Here is a 25,338-nt window from a genome sequence, read left to right on the forward strand (position 1 = left end):
ATTAGTATTGTTTTTTTTATATTATTAATAAATTAAACCGCACGTTCCTTTCGAAACCAAATAAAAATTGTAGCATTAATTAAAACTTGCCTAACCTAAACTGGATAAAAAAAAATATTACGTGTAAATGAATATTTTTCTATTAGAAAAAGTCGATTGTTGTTTAAATAAGTTTTATTCAAATGTTTTGCACGCCAACTGTGTTGGTTTATGATATATTTTGTTATCTTACAATCGTATTCAATAAAATGTAATTGTTAATTGCAGTTATATTTTTCATTTATTAATTCCTTAAGCACATCGCACAGCTAACAAGATATAGTTCAGTTCTTAAAAAGTCTGTATTATGCTATGTTAGATTGTCTGTAGCTAAGCTCAAATCGCGTGGTGCTAGATCAGTGATCAACTTTATTAGCCTTATTTAATAAACTTCAGCATTAATTATTCTAGATTCAGCACTTGCTAAGTAATTGTTGCTTTTCGGGTTTTCCTTTGATATAAGCAACCACAGCAAAATAATTATCTGAAAGTCGAGTTCTTGAATATCTTTCTTAAGGGTCTCTACACCTTTCTTAGCTGTTACTAAAGGTGAGTTATCGTTCATAGATGAACCTTTTGATTCAGTTCTCTGTTTTATATTCTCCACCTTAGCAGTCAACTCATTCAGCATTTCTTGCCTTTCAGTCACACCAACACTAACTTCTTTATATTCATTTGTAACCTTATTTAATTCATCGAGGAGACTCCCATATTCCCGAACAAGAGGCTCAAATTGTTCATTTAAAATATTCTCTCTGGCTGTTATTTTGTCCATAACAGAACTTATATTATTATGAAGTTTGTTTATCTGTGTTCCTGTTGTTTTGAACCTGTCAAAAAGTTCATCACGATACGATCTCATTTGGGCGTGCCTTGCTCTCCAATCTCTGCCATCAGCTGAAATCTTTAACCTTAAAGCCGGAGCTACTCTCTCTAATTCAAGTTTCCAGGCTTCCCAATCATGAACTTTGATGCCTAAATTATTAGGTTCTTTTTCTTCTGCATTACCGTATTCCTCACCTTCCGATTCTCCAGAGTAAATTCCCATTTCTTCCTCTATTTTATCCAAAATTATCTCGGTTTCATCCTCAACTTGATCTAAATCATCGACAGACTCTTCCGTATCAGGGATGTTTACGAAAGGTTTCTGCCATTCGAAATTTTCGTATTTCAATGCTTCATCAGCTAATACGTTTAAAATATAGCACACCTGGTCACCAAACCCCTGTTTCAGTTTATGTGAAGAAAAGTCAACTATTATATCTTTTTCTCTTAATGCATCTAATATTAACGCTATAACAGCATTGGGATCATCTTCTTCGTTGGGTTGTTCAAACTCTTTGCCAGTTTTCCTTATCAACCACGCGGCTGTAGAGGCGAAAACAAAGAACTGTTCACCAGGATTCGTAGAGGTCATAAAGTAATACCGGCTCATCGATTTCATTTTGATTTGCGGTCGTAGCTCTGTATCGATTTTTAAAATTCTTAGCTTATCCATGATGTTGAGATCCATAACTGAATAGATGAGAATTTAAGGATAATAATAAGATATGATAAGGATAGAACGCCGAAAATGAGAAGCTTTATTTTATAGAAAAAATAACGATACTTCTTTAGCTTGACTTGGGAAATTCTCAACAGTAATCGATAAATTCGTACGTATTATGTTTATTTCTGATTGTTTTCAAAAATAATCTGAGCAACTAATTTAGGGAAATATCACGATAGAAACATATTAAATCAACGGAACTAACTATTGTTTCACGTTTGTTTATATTCTGTTATCAACTTTGGTTACCATGGTAACTGAAACCATCGAACATATTCATGATTCGGCTGGCTCTTTGTTTCGGCTCACCAAAGAAGATACAAACAGTGATATGTCAACCTAAGAATATTATTCAAGATTTCGTTGACTCCCACACACGCACGTCGATCTGAAGCGTTGATGCATTCCTTACACGGAATTTAAATTAATGCAACTCTGTTTGGAAATGGCAAAGCTTATAAATATTTGGCAGCTCTCTGTTATTTTATTACGACACACTCTGAGAACAAAGATAATAAGTTTTTTCAGGCACCGGCACAAATCCAACGCATGGTTTATTGGATCGCATTGCCAATCAAATTAAATGAATAATTTACGTAGTTAACATTTTGTTGTGTGGTGAAGAACAAGCCGACTAAGGAATATAAGAGGCAGCAGCGTTTTCTGGGCTACTCATACCATCTACTGCGATCACCAACCCACCTGCCGAGCGTGGTTATTATGGTTATACCCTTTAGAAGTTAAGTCCAGCAATGGACAGGTTATTAATAATACATATTTAATAATATCGCACTTGGCACCACCCACTTGGTCCGTCAATTATTACTTTAGATATTATAATCTGTGCTACTGTGCACCTACCCTTAAAAAATAATGCTAAGGTACTGAAGTAATTCAAACTCTCTTTGACACACCTAAAAGCCTAAAAAGTATGGAGGGTAGAGGTAAGGAGAGTCATCTTATATGGGAGAAAAGTTGAAAAAGTGTCCAGTGTATGCGCTAAATAACAGTTCAAAAATCGTTTACAATGGCGCTGGTGGATGCACAGGGTATGGTATGAATGTAGCAATCGTAGATGAATTAAAGTATGCCGAGTTAAAAAATTTAATGTCATTATCGACTAAAGTAGTTAACTATTGAGAATTTCAACAACTTACGTTTTACAAAATATTGTGGTAAATATAACCTTACAGATTTATTATAACCAAACGTGCGTTTAGAGTGATTCAAGCCTACTCTAACTATATTTATATTTGGCGCTTCTTTTAAGAGTTACCCTGATGCAAATGTGGCGCCATCCTAATTTAATACATTTTGACGACACTTTTTCATATACACAGATGACTCTCCTTACCTCTACCCTCCATACTAAAAAGGCAAAAGAAGAAGAATAATTAAAACTCTCACTGCAACCATGTCATCGTCGTGGGTGTTGCCAGGTTCGATATTATTGGCAGGTTTCCTTACAAAGTTTTCCTTACTGTTGCAAATGATATTTTAATTGAATAAAACGCACATAAGTATGACAAAAAATTTGATATGCGTGCTGTGATTCGAACTCGGCTCCCCGAAAGTGAAGCCGGAGTCCTGACCACTAGGCTATCATCCGCTTCAATACTCGACAGAGAATAGACTGGTACAATCTATATATATATAATGAAAATGGTCTTCGTTTGAGGCTCAATCACGCCTAAACCACTGATCGTATCGACATGAAACTACCACCATTCGATGCGAAATTTTTCCTAGATGGTTTATGGCTATCTATTTTTTGAATTCCAACATTCCTTCATTTTTTTATTGCTGTTTTACTTTTATGAACATTTATCCCGCTAATAAAAACAAAAGATAAGCATTTTCTCTTGATTCTTTTGTTTTCATGGATTTCAACAGAGTGTATTAAACGGATTATGGTTTTTTACATTCAGCTAAGAATCTACTCACGGTAGTGGAGAACGGCTGAACCAATTGGGCTTTTTTTTATCTTCAGAATTGTCAGGAGAAAGTTTTGTATGTAAGAAAATTTTAAAATAGCCCGATAAAAAGTTAAAAATTTCGATGATAATCGAAGAATTCCCATCTATATAGTCACTCACCACGAAATCTCGGGAACCATAAGACTTAGAAACGTGAAACTTGGTAGGAATATTACTTTTGCTATGTAGAGGTCAGCTATGAATAGATTTAAAGAAATTCATTCCCCAAAGGGGATTGCGGGGGCGTTAACAATGAATAATTCCCGTTTTTAAACTATAGCTCCTATAGACTTCAAATTTGGTAGGAATCTTCTGTAAGAGGTGTAGAAATAGGCTATGAACGAATTTTACGATAGCTCACCCCACAGGGGGTTGCGGGGGTGGGTATTAACAATTAATATTTTTAATTTTCCAGCTAAAGCTCCTACAAGCTCCAAATTTTGTAGGAATTTTCTATAAGTGATGTAAAAATGATTTATGAACAAATTTTACGATATCTCACCCCAAAGAAGATTGCGGGGGCGTTAACAATGAAAATTTTCAATTTCCAAGCGATAGCTCCTATAGACTCCAAATTTAGTGAGAGTGTTCTATATGTAATATAAAAATGATCTTCGAGCGGATTTTACAATGATTCACCTCCAATAAGGTTCGCGGGGGTGGGTGTTAACAATAAAAAATTTCAATTTCGAAATATAGCTTCTAAAAATTCTAAATATGGTAGGAATCTTTTATTATTCACATAAAGAACATCTCAAAATGGATTTCAATAAAGTCTACTTCCGACAGGAATTGCGGGGGTGGGTGTTAAAATCTAAAATTTTTATTTCTAACCTGTAACTTCTACAGACTCCAAATTTGGTGGGGATCTTCGTGTATGTAGGGATATTCGTGTATTTCCTTACAACAATCGTCTTTTTGGCAGCGGAGAAAAAGTCATTGAGAGGTTTCAAAAACTTAACTTTACATGTAGCTATCCAATCAACGGACTAAGAATTTTACATTCATTTTACTTTTGCAGACTACATAACCGACGAATTCTTTTATTGCGGGATCGCGGAAATGTAACAGATTAAAATGAATGCATTTTCCAAGCACATGAGATGTGGAAAAGAAATTTAGTTACTTATTCCAATAGAATTCATAAAAAACATGCACAATTAATTTTCTATAAGAGTTAACAGAAAATTCGTCGCACTTGAACCTAGACAGATTTCAACTTCACATATGAGACTTGCAATGACTTTAACTTAAACTTTCAATGCTCATTTCAAATTTTTTTCTTCATGTCAATTATTATTAATTTTTGGAAGAAAGGCACGGAAATGTTATAATGATTGCACATTGAAAGTTACAATGAATATTAGTGAGAAAAATCACCTGGATGAAAGATACAGGCTAAATCGATGGAATTTGGAATTTGAGTAAGTCTAAACAATATCGATGCTTACAGTTCTATCCGCGGGGCCTATTTATGTTCATACAAAAATAAAAAAAAAGGAGAATAATAAAAATATGAAAAAAATAAATAAAAATGAAACATAAAATGTAATTTATTTCCTTTTTCAATTCGCCCAGCGAAGCGGGCTGGAAACGGCTAGTGATATTATAAATGCGAATGTTTGTTTGCTAGTTCGGTAACAATCGTCTAACAACCAACTTGTTTTTGTACTTAGTTGAAAGGGCAGAGAGTTCTTATACCAGGAAAACTAACGATTTCCACGGGATTTGTAAAAAGTAATAAACCTATCGAAGTTTTCATATATCGTATCGTAAATAATTGCACAGAATACATTAGCAGTCCTACGTACTAATTATTGTAATGACTTTAAATCACATTTACACTGACTTATTATTTTCATATTACCTGGGGTCGAAACATTTTTTCTATTGCCATAGTAACCCCTGACCCCCATTTTACTTTAAAATGTAAACACAGCTGTCAGCTGTTGTTATTCGTACCAATCTTTCTACGACAACTGTGTACAATATTTCTCAAAAATTATTGATCTCAGCTCAAGCTCAGTAGTAGCTCAATGATTCGCGAAGCTAAAGTGGCAGTGAACGGGGCACATAGCTTGGAGAACAGATGGACGTTGGGGTCCCAAGGTGTTTAAATGGCGACCTCGCACTGATAAACGCAGCGTTGGTAGACCCCCCACGAGATTGACGGATGACATCAAGAGAATCGCAGGGAGCCGCTGGAACTAGCGGAAAAAGACAAAAGACCTATGTCCAGCAGTGGACGTTCATTGTTTGACATGTTGATGATTAAGATGATTGTTCTCAGGAAAAGTTGTGGAGCAAGTTTGTCATTAATAAGAATACTTTAATGCCCATAACCCCACAACCTTAATACCCCCTTTTTAAGCAGACTTGTATCTTATTACATGTAAGCTAATATCTCTTTAGTTGTCTGTATATCGTTTCCTTGGCGCCACGACGCGTCCGCGTTCACCTTGTGTACGCACAGACAGACGTCGTTATATTTCTATTAAATCTAACTAATTCTAATTGTGAAAACTTGTAAGTAATTGGCTGTACTACTAAACCTGTTCTTCTATCTATAATGTCAAGGTTGCTTGGAAGCATCTGGCTCCGCTTTCATCTCTCACAAGCTCTTTTGAGGTTCTTGCCGGCTTCTTCTCGAAATCTGACTTCCAAACCGCTGGTAGAGTCACTACACACATACTTGGCGTTTCAAAAGTGCTTATATTAAGCCTACTTGAAATAAATGAATTTTGAATTTTATCTTCTGTATTAACTGTAAGTTTCCCTAACCAATAAAATAAATAAATTATGTTATGTTTTATTATTGCTGCATTAGTATGTTTTTAATAGCCTAGTAGGTAAGCCTCCGGCTTTACTTTCAGGGGCCGAGTTCGATCTCCGGCACGAATTTCTAACTTTTCGGATTTATGGGCGTTTTAAATTACACTTGTTTCGGTGAAGGAATAGATCGTGAAGACTGCATTTCTCAAAGTTCGTCATAATGTTCTCAAGGGCGTTTGAAGTCTACGAATTCGAGCTTGACCATCGTAGTGGACTTCGGGCCTGAACCCTTCTTATTCAGAGAGCTCCACCGGTGCGGTAGAGGACCGGTAAAGCGTTAATCACTATAATGATGTTGTCAATAAAAAAAGGTAAAAAGTGGCCTTTTACGTTAGCACAGTAGAACTTAGATAAGTACTAAACTAACCAATTAATAAGTAAACGCACAACTTTCTAAAGGAAGTCGCCATTGTATTGTTTCGCTTCGTGTTATTCCTAAACGGAAACTGGTATGATTCTAATAAAAAGTTGATCTTCCCGTAGAAAGTAACAATAGCCGACACAAACACGTCATTCATATACCATAAAGCTACGCCTAAGGGCATACGCCAACTGGATCAGCACGGTATGGGCTTTGGGCACACTCGATACGTATAAATAAATAGAAATTGACGCCCTCCATGGTTCATTGGTGAGCGCTTTTCCCCAATGAGTGGATAACCCGATGCTGAGCGGCTCGATCCCCAGCAGCAGCAATTTGGGAATTCATAATTTTCTTAGTTTTATCTGGTCTGGTCCGGTATTTGTATAGTTACCACACCGACAAATAAATGGCGTCAAGCGTTTTAGCTTTCCAGTACGATACCGTGTAGGTAAAAACCGATCGGATCTACTGGCTCGATATGGTTGCAATAAGCCTATATAACATGCTAGCCCGCTACCATCTTAGAATGCATCATCGGTTGCCACTAGGTTAGATTGTAGTCAATAAGAATAGTGCGATTTGAATTCCAAAGAATGCTTAGGCATTTCGCAATGGCATGCTAAACACAAAGTAACCAAACAAAGCTACGATATGCTTCGTAGCTTTGTTTGTGTACATGTTGATACTAATCCGTCTTTGTATATTTATAGTAATAATAAAGCGAAAATATTTTTTTCGCAAAATGGAAACACCAGGCTATTTAAAACACCTTTGCGAACACGTGTGTCGGAGAATAAAAGTTCGTTAGGCTCAAAATTAGTAATTATCACAAGTTGTTCGCAAAAGAAGTTGCGTGGAACTGCTAGTATTTATCTACGTTGAAAAAAATATCCCGTATGTGCCATACCGCTAGTAGGCGCAGGCCCTAACATAAAGCTTTGAGTCCAAGAGCCAGTGGAATATTCTAAGATAGTGAGTACCATTATTACAAAAGCTATTTTCTAAGCAATCGAACACAAGGTTAGGGTGCTTATGCCCGTTTTCACTAACGATGAACAAACTACCGTACCTACCTATTTGGATTTAAGAATTTTCATTCGTTTATTCCATTTTTAAGGAATAAGAAAACATAATACCTATTAACGTTACTCTGTAAATTATCTGTGTGAGTAGCGTAAAGGAAACCTTTACTACTCAGTAGCCTGTGAAACTATGTTAAAAATTCAGCATCAGTCAGGCATCAGTTTATAACATTATTACAAATTTAAAATGTCAGAACCGTGATAGCTTAGCTGTTAAAGTCCGTTAATTCTATGATAGAAGGTTCGCATACCACGCAATCACCTCCAGGTTAATCAAAATCGAAAACAAAAACCTATGAAAGATAACCCACCAACTCTCCAGCTATAAAACAAAGTCGCCATTCATATTCCCCCATAGTAGACTATAAAGTTACGCCGGAGCTTTGACAAATGCTAAAGTTCAACGTACCAAGCGAAACTTTCAACAAGGCCAGTTATTAAGCAACGTTACGCGCCCAGCGTTGGATGGAGAGGTTGTCCGCTCGATTTCACACATAAAACATATAAAACAAATACATATAGGTACTTAAGAATAAAAAGTTCCTCAATAAAGAACGGCTTTATAAGTTTATCTCGTATTACTGACGCGATAAAATTAGATTCGCCGGCGGTCGCTTGCGCAGCGTTGCCAGTCGCAATCCAGCGCTCGCGACGCGACGGCGGTAGCGCTTCCAAATTCAAAAAACATCACTTGACATATTGTTTTTTTTCACGTCGCGTCCAGTGTTACGAAACTATCGGTTTTGTGCCAGTGCGTCATCGTGTGTGTGCGTTCGGCCTTATTTGTGTTTTATTTTTCAAATACGATTCCCATTATTTGTGTGCGTAGCCTTATGTGTTTGAGCTAAAGTTGCAGAAGGTGAGTGTACTTATAAGGTTCGAAAGTCAACTTTTCCCGGGCTGTGTGTGTTGATTTACTCGGAATTCGGTCTTAGCGGTCACATGTGATGTGACAGTCTTGTTACCAGGTCACACCTTTCATCTTAATACGAAATCGACATATTTAATATTAATCTACTCCGATTGTGGACCTTCCCCATTCCAAAGATTTACAAATTAAATTCGTTTAAATTATGGCTAATATACACACTGCTTACTTCGTATCTTCATAATATGGCGTGTTTATATCATCATTGCTCTAAGTACTTTTTTTTTTTAAATAATCCTTTAACAATATCACCTTTAGTTTGGTATTTTTCCTTATTGAAATAAAGTTATAGGTATTATTCCCAGCCTAACCTAACAAAAATTAACACTAGGTAGGTTCAGTTATGCAACGATAAGTAGGTACCTAGTTATTAAGTAAATTCTGATAATGTAGCAAAATTGTTTTAGAGCTTTAATTTAAGTTCACTGCTTCGGATCCCGGCCAAACGGATCAAGGATCTCTGAATTTATAAAACAACAAAAGGATGATTAGTATTCAAGACCTTTCCTTTTTACTCTTGCAGGATAACTTGTTAAGGATGTCCTACGTCATGGAACAAAATATACCTAATGAGACACGTAAATACAATAATGTTTATACATTTGGAAGGTTCTGAGCCAAGGTTTAAACAAAAATACACAGGGAAGATTTTAAATTGCGCCATAGAGTTTACAAATCATTAAACGTATTTAACTACCTCTACAAAACGTTACAAAATTATACAGTAGGTATTTGCTGCAAATCGGTGTATCCATTAAAATTTTATCATCGAATGAATATACGAAAGTACCTAGGTACCTACCCAGTCTGAGATCGGAGCCTCTTTGCTTTTGGAAATCGATTAAAAATTATTAACAATAATTTTTAATCGATTTCCAAAAGCAATTGTTAAGTAATTTTTGTTAAGTCAATAAAGTGTATTTCCATTCTGGGGGTAGTACCTAATAAGTAATTAGTGTAATAGTTATTAAATAACTACCCTTGGGCTATTTGGTTTTATTTGGTGCAGTGACCTGGTGTTTCTCATGGAGTTCGGCCTCTACGAACATCATTGAATGACTTAATTTAATAAATAATTTTCAACTTCTAAGTTGCGATTCCCAACACTCTTCGGATTTCTTTTTAATTTTTTCTACTACTACTAACCTAACAGTAATTATTATATAGTATTTAGTATATTATAGCGGTGATAGCTAAATAGGTGACTTCTACTTCACTTTCGGGGGCCGAGTTCGAATCCCAGCACCTCTACCTTTTCTAAGTTATGTGCGTTAAAAAAATTCAAATATCACTTGCTTCAACGGTGAAGGAAGACATCGTGAGGAAACCTGCATGCCCGAGAGTTCTCCATAATGTTCTCTAAGGTGTGAGGAGTCCACCGATCCGCACTGGACCACGGAGAAGACCCGTGCCCTGTAGTGGGCCGGTGATTGGTTGATATGATGATGATGATGATGATTAAGAGTATTTCGTTTAAGTAGGACCTCAATTTCAATTATGCCCTGTTCCGAAGGTCATACAAGATTTCCCATTGCATAATTTATAAAAACCACTTATTATATCGAGCAGAATGTAAATTGTCAATTTTATAAATGACAAGGGTATGCATAAAAGCAAACGGCCCCACTTTCAACTGCACACAAGATTGAATAAATAATGTAGAGCATTTACCGTTTTGCCGGTTTCTTCTCGGTTAAATCTCTAACAAACAAACAAATAAATTGACTTTTCAAAAGACTTGACAAAATAAAGCAAACTTAGTTGAAGTAGTTTACTTGAAATATTTTTATGTGCTTTATCTAAAAACCGCATATTCCAAAAAAAAATTAATAACTAATCGGCGCTTCAATTTAAGCATTTCGATGACAAAGAAACACAGCCAAACAAATGAAACTTTTTAATTTAATAGCCCAATTAATTGTATAGTAATAATTGAAATAACCAGCAAATGGGCCACCCAGTAGAAAAGCCCATAAACAGAGCTACAACATTTCGTCAAACTATGACTTGAAATAACATATTATAAACAAGTGTCACATACACTTATGAACGTGGACGATAACCTTGTTGTTACCATAGTAGTCTGTGACCCCGTTTGACCCTAGGATTGACCTCAAATGCAAAAACAGCTGATGTTATGGTTGTCACTGCATATTTTTTATTAATCTTAGTTCAATAATTACTCTTAACGTATTGAACTCGGAAAATTTCTATTATGATATCATACCGTAGTTTTTACAAATCTTATACTCTGTAGTTGTGTATTTATTTATTTATACTCTTTAGTTATGTACTCTAAAAAAAAAATAAGTCTCTTCACTTTAGGATACAAAAGGCGGCCTTACCGCTCAGTAACGATCTCGGCCAGGCAACCTTAGGATTTGGAATACTAAAAAGAAAATATAAAAGGTCGTGCACTAAACTAATATACAAATAACTCAATACTAACACATTAGCCAGATTACAAACATAAAACACCACTAATAATATCTCATTTATACGCCTACACATATCACATCTACAGGGCTTAGGTACACATCTTTTCCAACTAACCAAGCCTCTTTGTCTGTGCGTCAAAAAAAGTCTCGATTTGCAAATCGTTAATATTCGCAACCGGCATTAATTAGACAACTTTCTCGTTATTTGCGAAGGCCGGTGTTAAACGTAGATGTTACATGTAGGTCAAGTCTCAAGAGCGAGTCATGTCATGACTTACGAGTACGAGCACTCGCCTCAAGCTCATTGGTAAGCGGTCGTACTGATATCCGAAAGATTGCGGATTAGTATATCATTTGTTTGAATAGATTTTGTTACCCAATAACGACAGTAACATATTAAATCTATGCCCAATACTTAAAATAAAAAATGTTCTCTGCCTACCTACTATAGTATATGCACAACCTGCAGCCTGTTATCCTTTTGTTTTCCTTATCCTAAGGTTGCCTGGAAGAGATCGCTACGAAGCGATAGCCGCCTTTTGTATACTGCTTCTGTCTGTGTTTTTTTTATTCTTCTTCTGAATTTTTAGTTGTGTGCAAATAAAGAGTATAAATATAGTGTTTTATGTCGCTCTGACATTTGAAAGGTTGAAGTGTGACAGTGATTATTCCAGAGTTATTTCACGTTTATTAATATGCCTCTGGGCAGACCACACGATCGGCAATAGAACTGTAAGCCAGCTACAAAATTGCAGTTTTGAAGCAGATTTGGTACGCCTGGCAAAACAGCATCAAAACTACAAGCCGACTGCATGCTAGTTGCTTGTTTAACGTGGTCAGTCGCGTCGGTTTGCAGCTTTAACGCATTTATGCCAACCGGTGTCTGTACCTAAGGAATGGATTTCTAGCATGTAAAATAACCAAGATAACTTCCGGTTTTAACCTCTATATTTGTGGGAAAGTTTCAATAAAATTGGTTTAGCCGTACAAAGAATATGAATAGTTTTATTTGGATTTTTAGTAGGTAATTATTTATATTGTGAAACGAAATCTTTGACGTTAAATCACAAAACAACTTAAACTTGTTGTTGATGAGTATAAGGACACCTCGCTTTACTTTATACAGGTAAGCCACGTCAAATTTAAAGTGGCTATATTTTAAAATTCTAAATATCTCACGGTTTGTTTCAAATGTCAATTGGCCAGTCGAGGCCGCCGGGTTATTTCTGGGCAATCGCAAAAATTCAGACGCGAAAAGTTGATCCCGATTTAAAACAACGTAGGTCGCATACTTTATTGATATGAACGAACAACGAGACGTAATCCGGGTCCATACATGTAAATACTTAGTCACATATTATTATTATGTGTGTTTACGAAGAATTCGCATTGAATTTGCTTTAAGTACATTATAATATTTGTTACGCACTAAATGCATCTGCACCCGGCTTAGTAAAATATGTACCTACAGACGTGCCAACATGGTGGCTGTACCAACTAAGTATCAACTGAAATGGCAATACTTCCAATCTCATAAGTTATATTAAAACAGAAGTTGAAAGTTCAGAATTTTTCCTAAAATTTAAAAGGGGTTCAGTTTTCAAAACACTTACATTTAGAAACTAATTCATACTACGCCTACCAATGTTCTTTATCGGAAATATCTATCATGTTTTACCAGCCGCGGAGTAGCCCCGTACCAAGAAAATTAAAAAAAAGATACAGCTAAAATTAAAAAAAATCGAAATGACCGCCATACAAAGTTTACCGTTTTAAATGTAGATAATAATTAATTGGAAACATAAATATCTGCTTAAAAGTTTCCAAAGGCACTTCGAAGATGGAATGTAATTACCTGAACTTGTGAAATAGCTAAGTCATCAACAGTGAAAGTAAATAAATCTTAAAGTACCTACGGAAGGGCGAAAAAAGAGCTTTTTACCGAAGTTGAAGTTAGAAGTTTGCATGTATGAAGAAGTATTTTCAGTGACTTTTCTAAACAGCTGTTTCAAAAAGTCTTTGACTCACTAAATTTTTACTCAATAAATTTAATTTTAGTGTAATTCTTTTTCAGTGTATCTAAAATTACTAGTGACCTGCTTATGGATTTGTCATAATATTAGCGACACTGAAAATAAGTATGAGCGGTCAAAGAATGTTTTTATTTCGTCAATGAAAAGTGGAAAACGTGCATGCTGATTAAAAATAAAGTTTCGTTTTGTTTAACAGTTAATAAATGAAGTTACTAAAGTCAAATTGAGGATTTTTGACTGGCGGCCACCATATTGACGTTTGTTTACACTGATGTCTTTAGTAACACTCACGAGGGCTTGACAGATAAGTGCGTATATACTCCACTCCACTCTGCTCCAATGTTGCTTGGCGGGATGACCAAAGAGTCACCCGGCACAAGAAGAAGAAGAAACCCTTTATTGCACGCATAACATAAAGTAAAAGAAACAGTAAGAAGTTTAAAGTTTAACACAATGTAGACAAAGATCACACAAGTCACAGGGTTAAAACAAGAAAAATATCTATTGAAATCTAAACGGCGGATTCCAACTTCACTTGAGCATCTACGTCGTCGTGCGTGCTCAAGCATTGTCGTCCGTAAACACAGCAGCACTTCCTGTAACACTAGTTGTGCATGAGGAATTACGAGCTCCATGATGTTGGATAGAAGCAGGCGTTACTTTGCGGAAATCCATGATATATTATCAAAATTAAGCTTAATTTGAAAAGCTCCATGATGTAGCTTTAAGCATTTAGAGATTCATATTCTACGAATACTAACTCAATACGATTTTCAGAAGTTATGCCAGCCCAAAAGATGACAGAGCCTCCACCGTATGGCGTAATTTCTTCAAAACCTACCTTTGCATAAAGCTCTCCTGGTCTTCTTAGCACTTTACATCGGTCTTAACTAAATAATGAGATTCGGGCTTCATCTGAATAAAAACTTGCTCTATTCTACATCAGACCACGTCGCACAATTTTTGGAAAATTTTAACCTTGCTACACGGTGCCCACGGATCTATTTAGGACTCCTAGCTGGTCTTCGATTTTGTATAGCGACTTCTAGAAGTCTCCTCCTCAGAGGCCATACGTTAATACTCACATTTCTATTATATTAATAGTCTTTGATATTAATGTCGATAGACTTCTGATTTCATAAAGTTTGGCTCACAATATATCTATCGTCTCTGGACTCAGTATGCTATTATCTTCCTGATCTTGGTCTTCTTTTCAAAGAACCGGTAACTTGAAATCTAGTCCAGGTCCGCTGAACAGTGAAACGACTGACAACAAACCGTTTCGATACATAAGCTTGAGTTTGCCTTCTTAGAGAAGAGTCACTTTAATACCAGCAATAATTATCTTGTCTGGCATATTACGGATTAAATTTGTCACGAAAAACCAATTTAAACAACTTTACATCAACATCAATTCATTTAAAGTACAAAAACCTAAACTGCGAGCAAATGCTCGAATCGAAAAGGCTATTTTTAAATAAGTAACTTTGTAATTTGCAATTAGGAACATTTTATTTTCCCAGTATTTTGTAGTATTTTGCAGTATTGTGATCATGAATGCAAATAAAACCTCTTTTGTTTAAGATTCCACACATATTTATCAACTTACGACTAGCGTTACACAGTTTAACTTATTCGCTAAGTTATTTAAAATAATGTAGTAAATTTAAACTGTTTTTATATACTTATTCTAATTATACAGAATGTTAACTGTTTTCAAGTATTACAGATAGACCACAGAGCAATCCTATTGAGAACAACAAAACAGCCAGCTATGACGTTAAGGGTAACGATATAAAGGAGTAAATTTAACACATAGGGCAATGGACACAATACCGCTTCTGGCATCGCGTAATCAGATGATACTTAAATTTCTTTATTATTCACGAAGTAAATTATTAGTTAGCATCTATTTATGCCTAGCTGAATATCCGTGCCAAATCGCTAAACAGTCTAGTGGAAGTCTTTGACATACTGTCATGAAATTTTAATTCTTGCACGTGGCTCTTTTTTTGTTTCTACTAAATTGATTTTGAACGGTGATAGCCGTTAGGGCTCCGGCTCCCTATTGGCAGGACCGAGTTCGATCCCCGGCGCCTCTAATTTTTCGGAGCTATGTGCGTTTTTAATTTCAGCTATTAAAATATCACTTGCTTTAACAGTGATGGAAAACATCGTAAGGAACGTTGAACGTTATGGAAAACGTTCACGAAGGCGTTTCAAGTTTATCAATACGCACTTGGCCAGTGTGGTTAACTACGACCTAAACCCTTCTCATTTTAATAGAAGACCCGAACTCTCTAGTGGGTTGATAACGATGATGACAAAATTGATATATTTCCATATTAAAACGCTTACAATACGTCCCTAATATTCATCAATCTGTCGTTGATGATATAAGTAAATTAATGCACACGTATTTATACATGTTTGAGCACGATAGATAATTTGAGTAGGTACGTTTAAGTCAAATATACTTAATAACGTCAATAACTCATATATTTTGATAAATCGGCTGATTAGATAACTACATATTGCATTTTTTAATAAGGCTACCGAGCTTATAATTGAAAGTAAATATATATATTTACCCACTTTCGTACACCAACTGAAATAGGGACGTGAAAGAAATTAGTTGACTGAATGGCTGGCAATTTTTTTGCGCAAAGTATCTGGCTAGCCTGGCTTTTCAGAGCGGAAATGCAGCCAGCATCCTTGGCAGCATTCCACGCTGGCTTTGTAAAGTAATAAGTGTTTCAAGTTTGTCTTTAGTTTTTTTGCAACATTCATAATATCTACTATAAATGCCAAAGTGTGTCTGGTATTTGTTTGTTTGTAATGACAAGGTCGCCTGGAAGCAAGCCGCTCCGCTTTCATCTCACACAAGATAGGACAAAGATTGTTAAATTGTAAAACAATGTTGGAAAAAAGCAACTGCTGAGTTTCTTGCCGGCTTGTTCTCGGTAGAATCTGCTTTCCGAACCGGTGGTAGAGTTGCTACAAACAGACATACTTGACGTTTCAAAAGTGCTTAAATTAGGCCTACTTGAAATAAATGAATTTAGAATTTAGAATTTTTAATTTTGTATGTTTAGCGCGACCACTGCACCGATCTTGACTAACTGCTAAGCACCTACGTCTCAGGTTAATGGACACAAGTTAGCACCTTACAGGTACCTTACGTGTGCCTTGAACGCCCTGCGAAGTGTTGCTTCTACCTATAAGCGATGGTTTTCCACTTAACATTGGACCCATGTGCTTGGAACATATCATTATAAAAAAAAACATATGGGGCAATCTTTGGGGACTGTCGATAGAAGTGGTAACTATATATAACTTGTGAATTGTATCGTTGAGCTATTAGGTTTTTTCGAATTCATCATCATGCCAAGCCATTACCGCCCGATTGCAGGGCAAGGCCAGGGAGAATTGGTGGTCGCTAGCTGATTCGCGGTTGTGTGCCCGGCGACTTGTTGAAACACCGTGGGGTTTTAGCCGGTACGAGTCCGACATAACCACTGTGCCTCCCCGTGGTGCGGTGGTATCCATGAGGATTACCCTACGAAAAAAAAAAGGGCAAACTGGTCGCACCACAACCCTATCCCTACTAATATTATAAATGTCAATGTAAGTTTGTTTGTCACGCTTTCACGCAAAAACTACTTAACCGATCCTCATGAAACTTTGTACATATATTCTTGGAAGTGTTAGAAGTAATATAGGATCCATTTTATCCCGACATTAAGATCGGTTCCTTTGGGAGAGGGGATGCTTTCATCCCCTCTTCAAAATGTTTGACGATAACTCAATCGGTTATAATATGTGATTAGTTTTGCCCAAACTTTGTGAAGATCTGATGTATGTGGTTGGAGATAGAGGACAGAACTCCTCAGCGGACAGCAGCAAACCCCTCATTTAAGGCTTAGCGATACTGAATACTTTAAATATTTTTTAGAACTAAAACTAAATTGAATGCCACATCAAAAAACAAAATCAAACGCAGACGAAGTCGCGGGCAATAGCTAGTGTTGCCCGCGACTTCGTCCGTTCGTATTTTATAAAACGCACATAACTTAGAAAGTTACGTGCTGGAATTCGAACTCGGCCCTCCGAGTGAGACCGAAGTCCTAACCGCTGTCTATCAAAGCTTCATACATTACATACATATAAAGTGTAAATATAGAACGATATTAACATATATTAAATTAATGCGTAAAACTAATGGTAAGCGTACGGTTAAGATGATGCGAGTTTCACGCTCGTTGTCCACCCAAAAAGTATAAATATAGACACCGTAGGTATACATATGGCTCATGTAAAACGATGACGCGAGTACCATGATTTTTGTTTACCCAAAAGTGCTCACTAGGTGCTAAGTTTTCACTTTAAAAAAAAATAAGTACTTGGCCAAAAAAAAAAAAAACTTTACCATGAGCCACTTTTATTTATGAAACGTGTACGTACATGCCACATACCTATGTGTCTTACTGTCGCAAACATTGGTTATGTGTAGCATGCGGTTATCAGAACAGGTTTGGAAAGCGGTGTCGTCGACCCAGTCTATCAGAGCCGGTTAAACTCGCATTGAGGTTTTGGAAACAAAGTTACCTACTCATAATGTCACGTCCTTTATTCGCTATCGGACAGATTCTGGAGTCGGAAGATTCGAAATTTGACAGTTTCGCTATATTGCAGAAGTACAATCACAGACATATTATACATATTAGTGCGCCTTTGCAGTAAAATTAAGTCATTGAATTAAGAACCTACAGAATCCTCATTCAGCCATTAATACAATAATGGCTGAATGTGGATTCTGCAGTGTATTGTGTCCAAAAACAGTGAAAACGCCCCGCGCACGTCTCACTTTACAGCCGCGGAATGTTACTAGCTCTCGTAGCTTACAAACTTTTTCCCATTTTCCCATTTTATTGTGAACGTTTACAACATTACAGGTAAAATAAGTACTGTCTGTGCTAAATTATATGAAGTGACTGACTATTTGTTCGAGAAACCATTCTAAAGTGGAGTGGTTTTTGATACTTCAATATTAGTCGTGTACACGGTTTCTACATAAATTCTGTGAATTAAGTGTACCATTTCAATTTTCTTTTAACAATGTATGTTAATTAAAAAGATATATCTGAACTAATGATCATTTTTATCCTCATACTATTCTGAATGAAAGACTAGAAGAAAAATTAAAAGCGATGTAGATGATTCCTATTTTGAGCGATGGACAAATAAGGGTCTCGCTCAAGGAGACCCACTCTCACCTCTTTTATTTAATGTAGCCACTCTGGAGATCTGTCAGTCAATTAAAAACGTTTTTTTGAGTCAATATGCTGATGATATTGTTATGTATGCTAGTTGTAAGAAAATCCAAGATAGTGTAGTAGAGTTACAAACTGCAGTAGAAACATTAATTACCATATTGAACAAATTGGGATTGGAGATCTCTAGTACTAAGTCAAAATTATGTATTTTCAGTAGAGGGCATAAAAGACATGACTGTGTTAATGTTAATATAAATGATTTAAATCTAGAGTTAGTTGATAGTTTTAGATATTTGGGTATTTGGTTGGATAGGTCACTCCGCTGGGGGAAACATATTAATGAAACATGTGCAAAAGCCGGAAAATTTTTACAGGTTCTTAAAGTTCTGGCAGGGTCTGGATGGGGGATACATCCCTTGCATTTACGTAGACTATATTTGACATTAATAAGGAGTAGGATAGATTATGGCTCCTTTCTGTATAGTAACAGTGCTAATACCCACTTATATAAGTTAGATAAGATTCAAAACCAGTCTATGAGGATCATTGGAGGATACATAAGATCAACCCCTATACACGTGATGGAAAGTGATCTTTGTATAGTGCCGTTAATTATAAGGAGGACTTATCTTGCAACAAAATATTGTTTAAAATGTCAGTCCTGGTCTGATAGCAAAACCGTTCAGTGTATCTTAGATCTTAGTTTACTAATTGATAATAGTTACTGGTGTAACAAAAAGAAACCCTTGCTACCAGAAACATATTTAAAAACGAAGGACGAGAATATAATGTCCTCGAATCCTTTGGATATGTTTTGTTTGAATACGTGGGTCTCTAGTATTGGTATAAGTAATGTAGGTAAAAGCAATTTAGACTGTATGAAATATTCAAAAAAAAAGTCTGATATAAATATACTAAGACAGGAAACAATACGGGAAATTCATGGTAAATATACTGGATGGTATTCGTTATACACAGACGGTTCTAAAGATAAATTGAATGTTGGGTGTTCCTTTTATGATCCAAACTGTAACATAGGGAAAATGTTAAAGATTAATAGTAACGTTTCTATTATGACTGCTGAACTCACTGCTATATTGTTAGCAATTTCCTATGCTGTAAATGTTACAGATAGAAATATTGTAATTTATTCAGATAGCAAAAGTGCTATTCTTCATATAATGGGTTGTGTTCGAGGAACAAGGGGTATATCAGTAGCGTATGAAATATTGAGGGTAATAAATTCCTTACAATGTAAAGGAATTGATTTAAAATTACAGTGGATTCCTTCACACATTGGACTTACGGGAAACGAGATGGCTGATACCCTGGCTAAAAGAGCATTGTTCGAAGGAGATTATATTGAGGTTAAACCAAACTATTGCGAAATTTTAACAAAATTCAAAAAGGAATGTTGCAAAAATTGGAAAGTGTATTTTGACGAACGGTCAAAAAGTAAAGGTATCTGGTATAAGAGCATACAATGCGAGCCTCCTCGTGTCCCGTGGTTCTGTGAGGTAAGATTGAAGCGCCAACAAGTTGTGATGTTATTGAGACTGCGTGCTGGACATGTTCCTCTAAACAAATTTGGATATCTTATGAAAAGGGTCAGTTCACCTAAGTGTGAAATTTGTAATATAGACGAAGATGTCTTGCATTTGTTGGGGGAGTGTGTTCGGAATAGGCCAATGAGGGACCAATTAATATGTAAATTTAAAATAAATCTTCATGATGTGGGGATTTGGCAAAGTATCCTGGCGGCACCTTATTCAGAGGTAGCCAGAATTCTATTAGATTTTAAGTTAAGATAAGAGAAAGGAAGTATAAATTTTTGTAAAGGGAACGATGGGGCTGACATTCTTATTGTTAAGAAAAGTCCCGAATAAATAAAGAATAAAAAAAAAAAAGTTAGCATACTAGCTGTTTACGGTTTTCCCAAATCCCGTGGTAACCGTTTGTTTTCCAGGATAATAAACACGAAAACAAAAGCGGAAAAATCCCACGAGACAAAATCATTCCCTTTCAATATAGTGTATATTATTGTACTAGTCAAGCCCTTTCATTAGATACCTACCCATATTGAAAAATTTGAGCTTCGAATAAATTTGTACCCATATTGAGGGAGTTGTGAATGAACTTTCGAGTTCGGGAGCTACGATGCCTCACAAGCACACACACATACACACACACACGCACAAACCCGCACACACACCCGCGCACCCTCTGACACACACACGCACACACTCACATACAAGTTAGGCTATAAAATACAAACAACAATACCATACCTTGTTGCAAGAACCATAGACAAGTACTTAGGTTATAGGAGTTGCCTAATGAAAAGTCATTGATGAAATGTAAATGAATGCCTAGGAATCTTCTTTGATTATGCGTTACTTACTTAGACCATCGCCTTGTCCATCGTTAGTGAAAACGCGCATTAATGAATGAAACAAAGAAAAAATATCTATGAAAATAAAACCAAACAACTGAAATGGTGGACTATTTTTCTGGACCTTACGCAATGAAGTCCTTGAAAGTTACTTTTTGGACTTTGTAGACAGAATTTTATGAAGTTGGCACATTTTCTAAGTTAGCTGTTATAGACATATCTGTCTGTGCCGATAAATGCAAGTGGAATGTAGGATAAGTAAATCCTAGTGTCGGATTTCAAGATGTAAATGAGCCGCGCTGAGTCTCACTTCCAGTGATAGTGTCTATATACTATACAAGGTGACGGCCGAGTGGCGCAGTGGGCCCGCTTTCTGAGTCCCAGGTCGTGGGTTCGATTCCCACAACTGGAAAATGTTTGTGTGATGAACATGAATGTTTTTCAGTTTCTGGGTGTTTATCTGTGTATTATAAGTATTTATGTGTATTATATTCATTAAAAAATATCCATCAGCTATCTCAGTACCCATAACACAAGCTACGCTTACTTTGAGGCTGGATGGCGATGTGTGTATTGTCGTAGTATATTTATTTATTTATTTAAGGTAGATATCTACTGTACCCCATTAGTAGTACCCAATCATTATTAGTGGTAAAAATAAGGCTTAACTTAGAGTAAATTAAACTAAAATGTTTTTAAAAAAAAAACAACAGCAACAAAAAACACAACTGCCGAAAACTCCACGAATTTCTAATTTGAAAATGACGTTATCCTGTCTCAATATGTACTTTAATCCAAATTACTAGAGCCAGTGTCACTCGAGAGTATGTAATGTTCTTTCGATACATCCAAATCTGTTTAGGCACTTAGAAGCTCGTCAATAGTTAGAAGTTATCTATCTATCTATCTATCTATCTATATATATAAAAGAGAAAGTGTGTGGGTATGTTCCGTATAGGCTCCGAAACGGCTGGACCGATTTCAATGAAACTTTCAGGGAATCTCCGGGTTGACCTGGCGAGTAATCCTGTAAAGTTTGGTGACGATCGGAGCACTCCTATTTTTGAACTGTCAAACTCTCAAATACAGCTATTATTTACTATGATGATATTCTATTGTTGGGTGTACATGGGTGTAGATAATGATCTTCACCCGCTCGAGAAAAGAATAAATACGGAGAGGAATAAATGATTTAATATATTATGAGACCTAAATTAAAAATTTAATGATGTAAGTTTATTGTTTAAATAAAATAAAGCAAAATCTAGCCCGGCGTAGCGAGCTGGGTACGCTAGTATTTGAATAAATAAACACATGTACTCGTAGTTATATACTTACACATAAATAAATATCGACCTTAATACATTACATTTCGGAGCGAACGTTTTCAAGCCTGAAACTTATACCTAATCATCGTCATTACCATCTTATATCAGGCATGGGTCTCTCCTCACAGATACCTGTAAGTTCTGAATATTTCAGTCCTCTACTATAGTGATCAGTCACTCTCAATGTGCTAATTGCTAGTAGATCACAAGGTCATTTTCTTTTTTACACAAGGTCATATTCTTCTTCACTCTAGGTCATAGACAGATCACATTGCTTGAAGATAAATCAACTATTCGCCTGTCACTCGCCGTAGACGCCCTAAAACACCCACATGAAAAATTTCACCTTGACTCGTGAAAGCTTCCACTGTTTAATCGATCCGAAATATTATTAACGTATTAAACATATTGCTACATAAGCGAGATAGTTGTTATGTGTATTAAAAAGATGGATTAATTATAATACAATACTTTAGTTTATTTACGACCAATACAACCTTTCCACCACGACTAGCATGGGCGGGAGACATTTTTCTTCCCGGGGAAAGGACAACATTTTACTCCCCATAACTTTATCAACTCTCCTAGAAATAGGTAATATCCGAATAATATACGTGTAATTACTAAAAAGGGTAAACTTTTCCTATTCCCTGTTGTCGTACTTTGACAGATGGACACGTTTATTGTATTCCTTGTCAGGATATAGTCGGGGATATTATATTTGTCAACTACACGGCTAGCATGGGCAATTATCTCCCCGGAGAAAGAATACAAATGTATTTTCTCTCACAGCTTTGTGAACTCTCAGAGCACTGACGCCCAAGTGGAAATAGTATCCAAATAATATATGTGTAATAATAAAAGGGCTGTTTCCCTCCTTTGACAGGTTAACTATATCCCCTAGGGATAACATTAACGTGTAAGAAAACAATAAAACAATTCCTGCAAATGCTGGCCGCAGAGAAGTGTTTTCTGTTCTTCAACGTTGCTTGTTGTACTAAGAACTTCTCTACTGTTGTTGCTCGCTAGTCCAGCCATAAAAGTTTGTTTCAAATGCATTACAGGTGCCCAGGTTGCCAAGGACTTTCGGGAATGTGGCTGGAGATCTCAGTTAGACTTCATACACGTTCTGCACAGGGAACAGTAGGCGATAATTATAATAACGAAGAGTACAAAACACACAGAGATACAGATTGACGTGACGTTTTAAAAGTGCTTATAAAGTAGAACTACTTGAATAACTGAATTTTGAAATTTGAAATTTGAAATTTGAGGTTTAATATTGTGTCCCATGATTATTGGTCCCAAAATCTTCCTGACTTTACCTCTGTCCAGGCGAGTAGGTACTTTTTACTCAGGCATTAATTTAGGTTTGGAAATGCCGATCATTAACCGATTAGTTTCGAAATTCCATAGTCTATTTTGTGCTTCCACAATTTTTTTATTACGATAACAAATTGATTTCGAAATTCTATAGTCTTTTTTGTGCTTCCACAATTTATTTTCCACTTATGATCACGCTGGACAACGAGGATTGCCATCGCAAAGCGAGTTTGTTTGCAACGGTCTCTGTTGCCAGAAATCGGTTCTTGCTTGTTCAGCCTAGCCCATTCCAGAGCCTTGTAGACGACACTGCAGAACATGGCTGAGGTGAGGACTGAGGTTGGCAAATTTGGGAGGCTTTTACTTTATTTCTTCACATCAACTTTATATTTAGCGGCATTAACGCTAAAACACAACGAGGTCTATATTCCGCCATATATATAAGAATGCACTTTTCGAGAAACTTGACCTGAAACATAAGATACCAGCTGACGTGTTTCACAAAGCCGTAATATTTAAATTATTTTATTATATGCAAAACGAACTGGCCTTGTCCCGTTTTTGCTCGGTTTCAGTTTTAAAGCGTAAAATGCCGGAAGAGTGGGATATATTCATTAATCTCTATCATGTCTTAACATGTTTTTAAACACTTCAAATTATTTATGATAACATCGTCGTGTAATGTCGTCGATACGTAATTTTTTAAGTCTTCAAAATATGAGGAGGTAATTAATTCGATCGGTAGCTTGCCCTTTCACGTATGTACGAATATGTTTCGCAAAATTTGCCTACAGCTTCAATATCATCATCATCATCTTATCAACCAAAAAAAGTCCACTGTTAGACATAGTTTGTAGGGAGTTCCAAATTCCATGGTTTTGTGCTGGTTGTTTTACGAGCCAGTTAGGTAGGTACAATTTCGAGAAAGAGCTGAGCGGCCAAATCATAATCGGATGAGCAGGCGTTCGGGAGCTATGCTCAGAGTATTTCTAGGTGATCAATAAGAAATGAGAAGATCCGTAGAAGAGTTATCTATATGGCTCAACGAGTCGAGAAGCTGAAGTGGCAATAGGGCATTAGATCGAAGAATGGAATGACGTTTGAGTAACAAAGTGCCGGAATGACGACCTGGTAAAAACGCGAACCATAACAACTATTCGATTTTTATTTATTCACTAACATGTGCATCCACATTTATGCCTATTTATACCTATATATATATATATTTATATCCTAAGTTATTTCTCAAACAATATAGGATGTATAGAAGCAAATCCCCATACGGTACTACATCGAAGAAATATATATGTATTTAAATATTTATAAACATTACAAAATATCTGGAGAAAATATTCTCTTATCCGTGTTGATTACAAACTGAGATGCCTCTAATAATATTTGTGCATCGGCAACAGTCGCCAGAGAATCATAACAACGCGCGGTAAGCTCGAATAGTTGACCCAAATTCGTAGGCTAATTATATAGTAAACTTGGAAACCTCGGCTAAAACGCATAAACAAAGCAATCGTGCCCTTGAATTCGTTACAACTTTACAACTTATAGGAATAGACCAAATAAAGACCGAGTGCCAATTAAACGATACAATACAATACAAAGCTTGAAAGTACAACACCCAGCAAATAGCAATATGTAAGAATAACCTTGAAAATGTATTACCTTAATTGTTTTGTCTACATCCTGCTAGATACTAGGTATCTGCCAGGCTAGGAATTCATTTTCGTTAAAACTACAAGATATCAAATATATAATTAAAGTAA

General features: G+C 36.1%; 2 protein-coding genes across 2 annotated transcripts in view; one reads left to right on the plus strand and one right to left on the minus strand.

Moving 5' to 3' along the window:
- Positions 1–421: 421 nt before the first annotated feature.
- On the minus strand, positions 422–1,552 carry LOC120625320 (intraflagellar transport protein 57 homolog). Its single transcript, XM_039892354.1, has one exon. It carries the CDS (start codon positions 1,550–1,552, stop codon positions 422–424), a length of 1,131 nt encoding a protein of 376 aa, XP_039748288.1.
- Positions 1,553–8,460: 6,908 nt separating this feature from the next.
- Positions 8,461–25,338, plus strand: part of LOC120624908 (myosin light chain kinase, smooth muscle-like) — a 60,033-nt gene continuing 43,155 nt past the window's right edge. The window contains exon 1 of the mRNA XM_039891698.1: positions 8,461–8,701. The gene's annotated coding sequence lies outside the window, so the exon portion shown is untranslated. The remainder of the gene's footprint in view (positions 8,702–25,338) is intronic.

The sequence above is a fragment of the Pararge aegeria genome, chromosome 7 (assembly GCF_905163445.1).
Source record: "Pararge aegeria chromosome 7, ilParAegt1.1, whole genome shotgun sequence".
Classification (NCBI taxonomy): Eukaryota; Metazoa; Arthropoda; class Insecta; order Lepidoptera; family Nymphalidae; genus Pararge; species Pararge aegeria.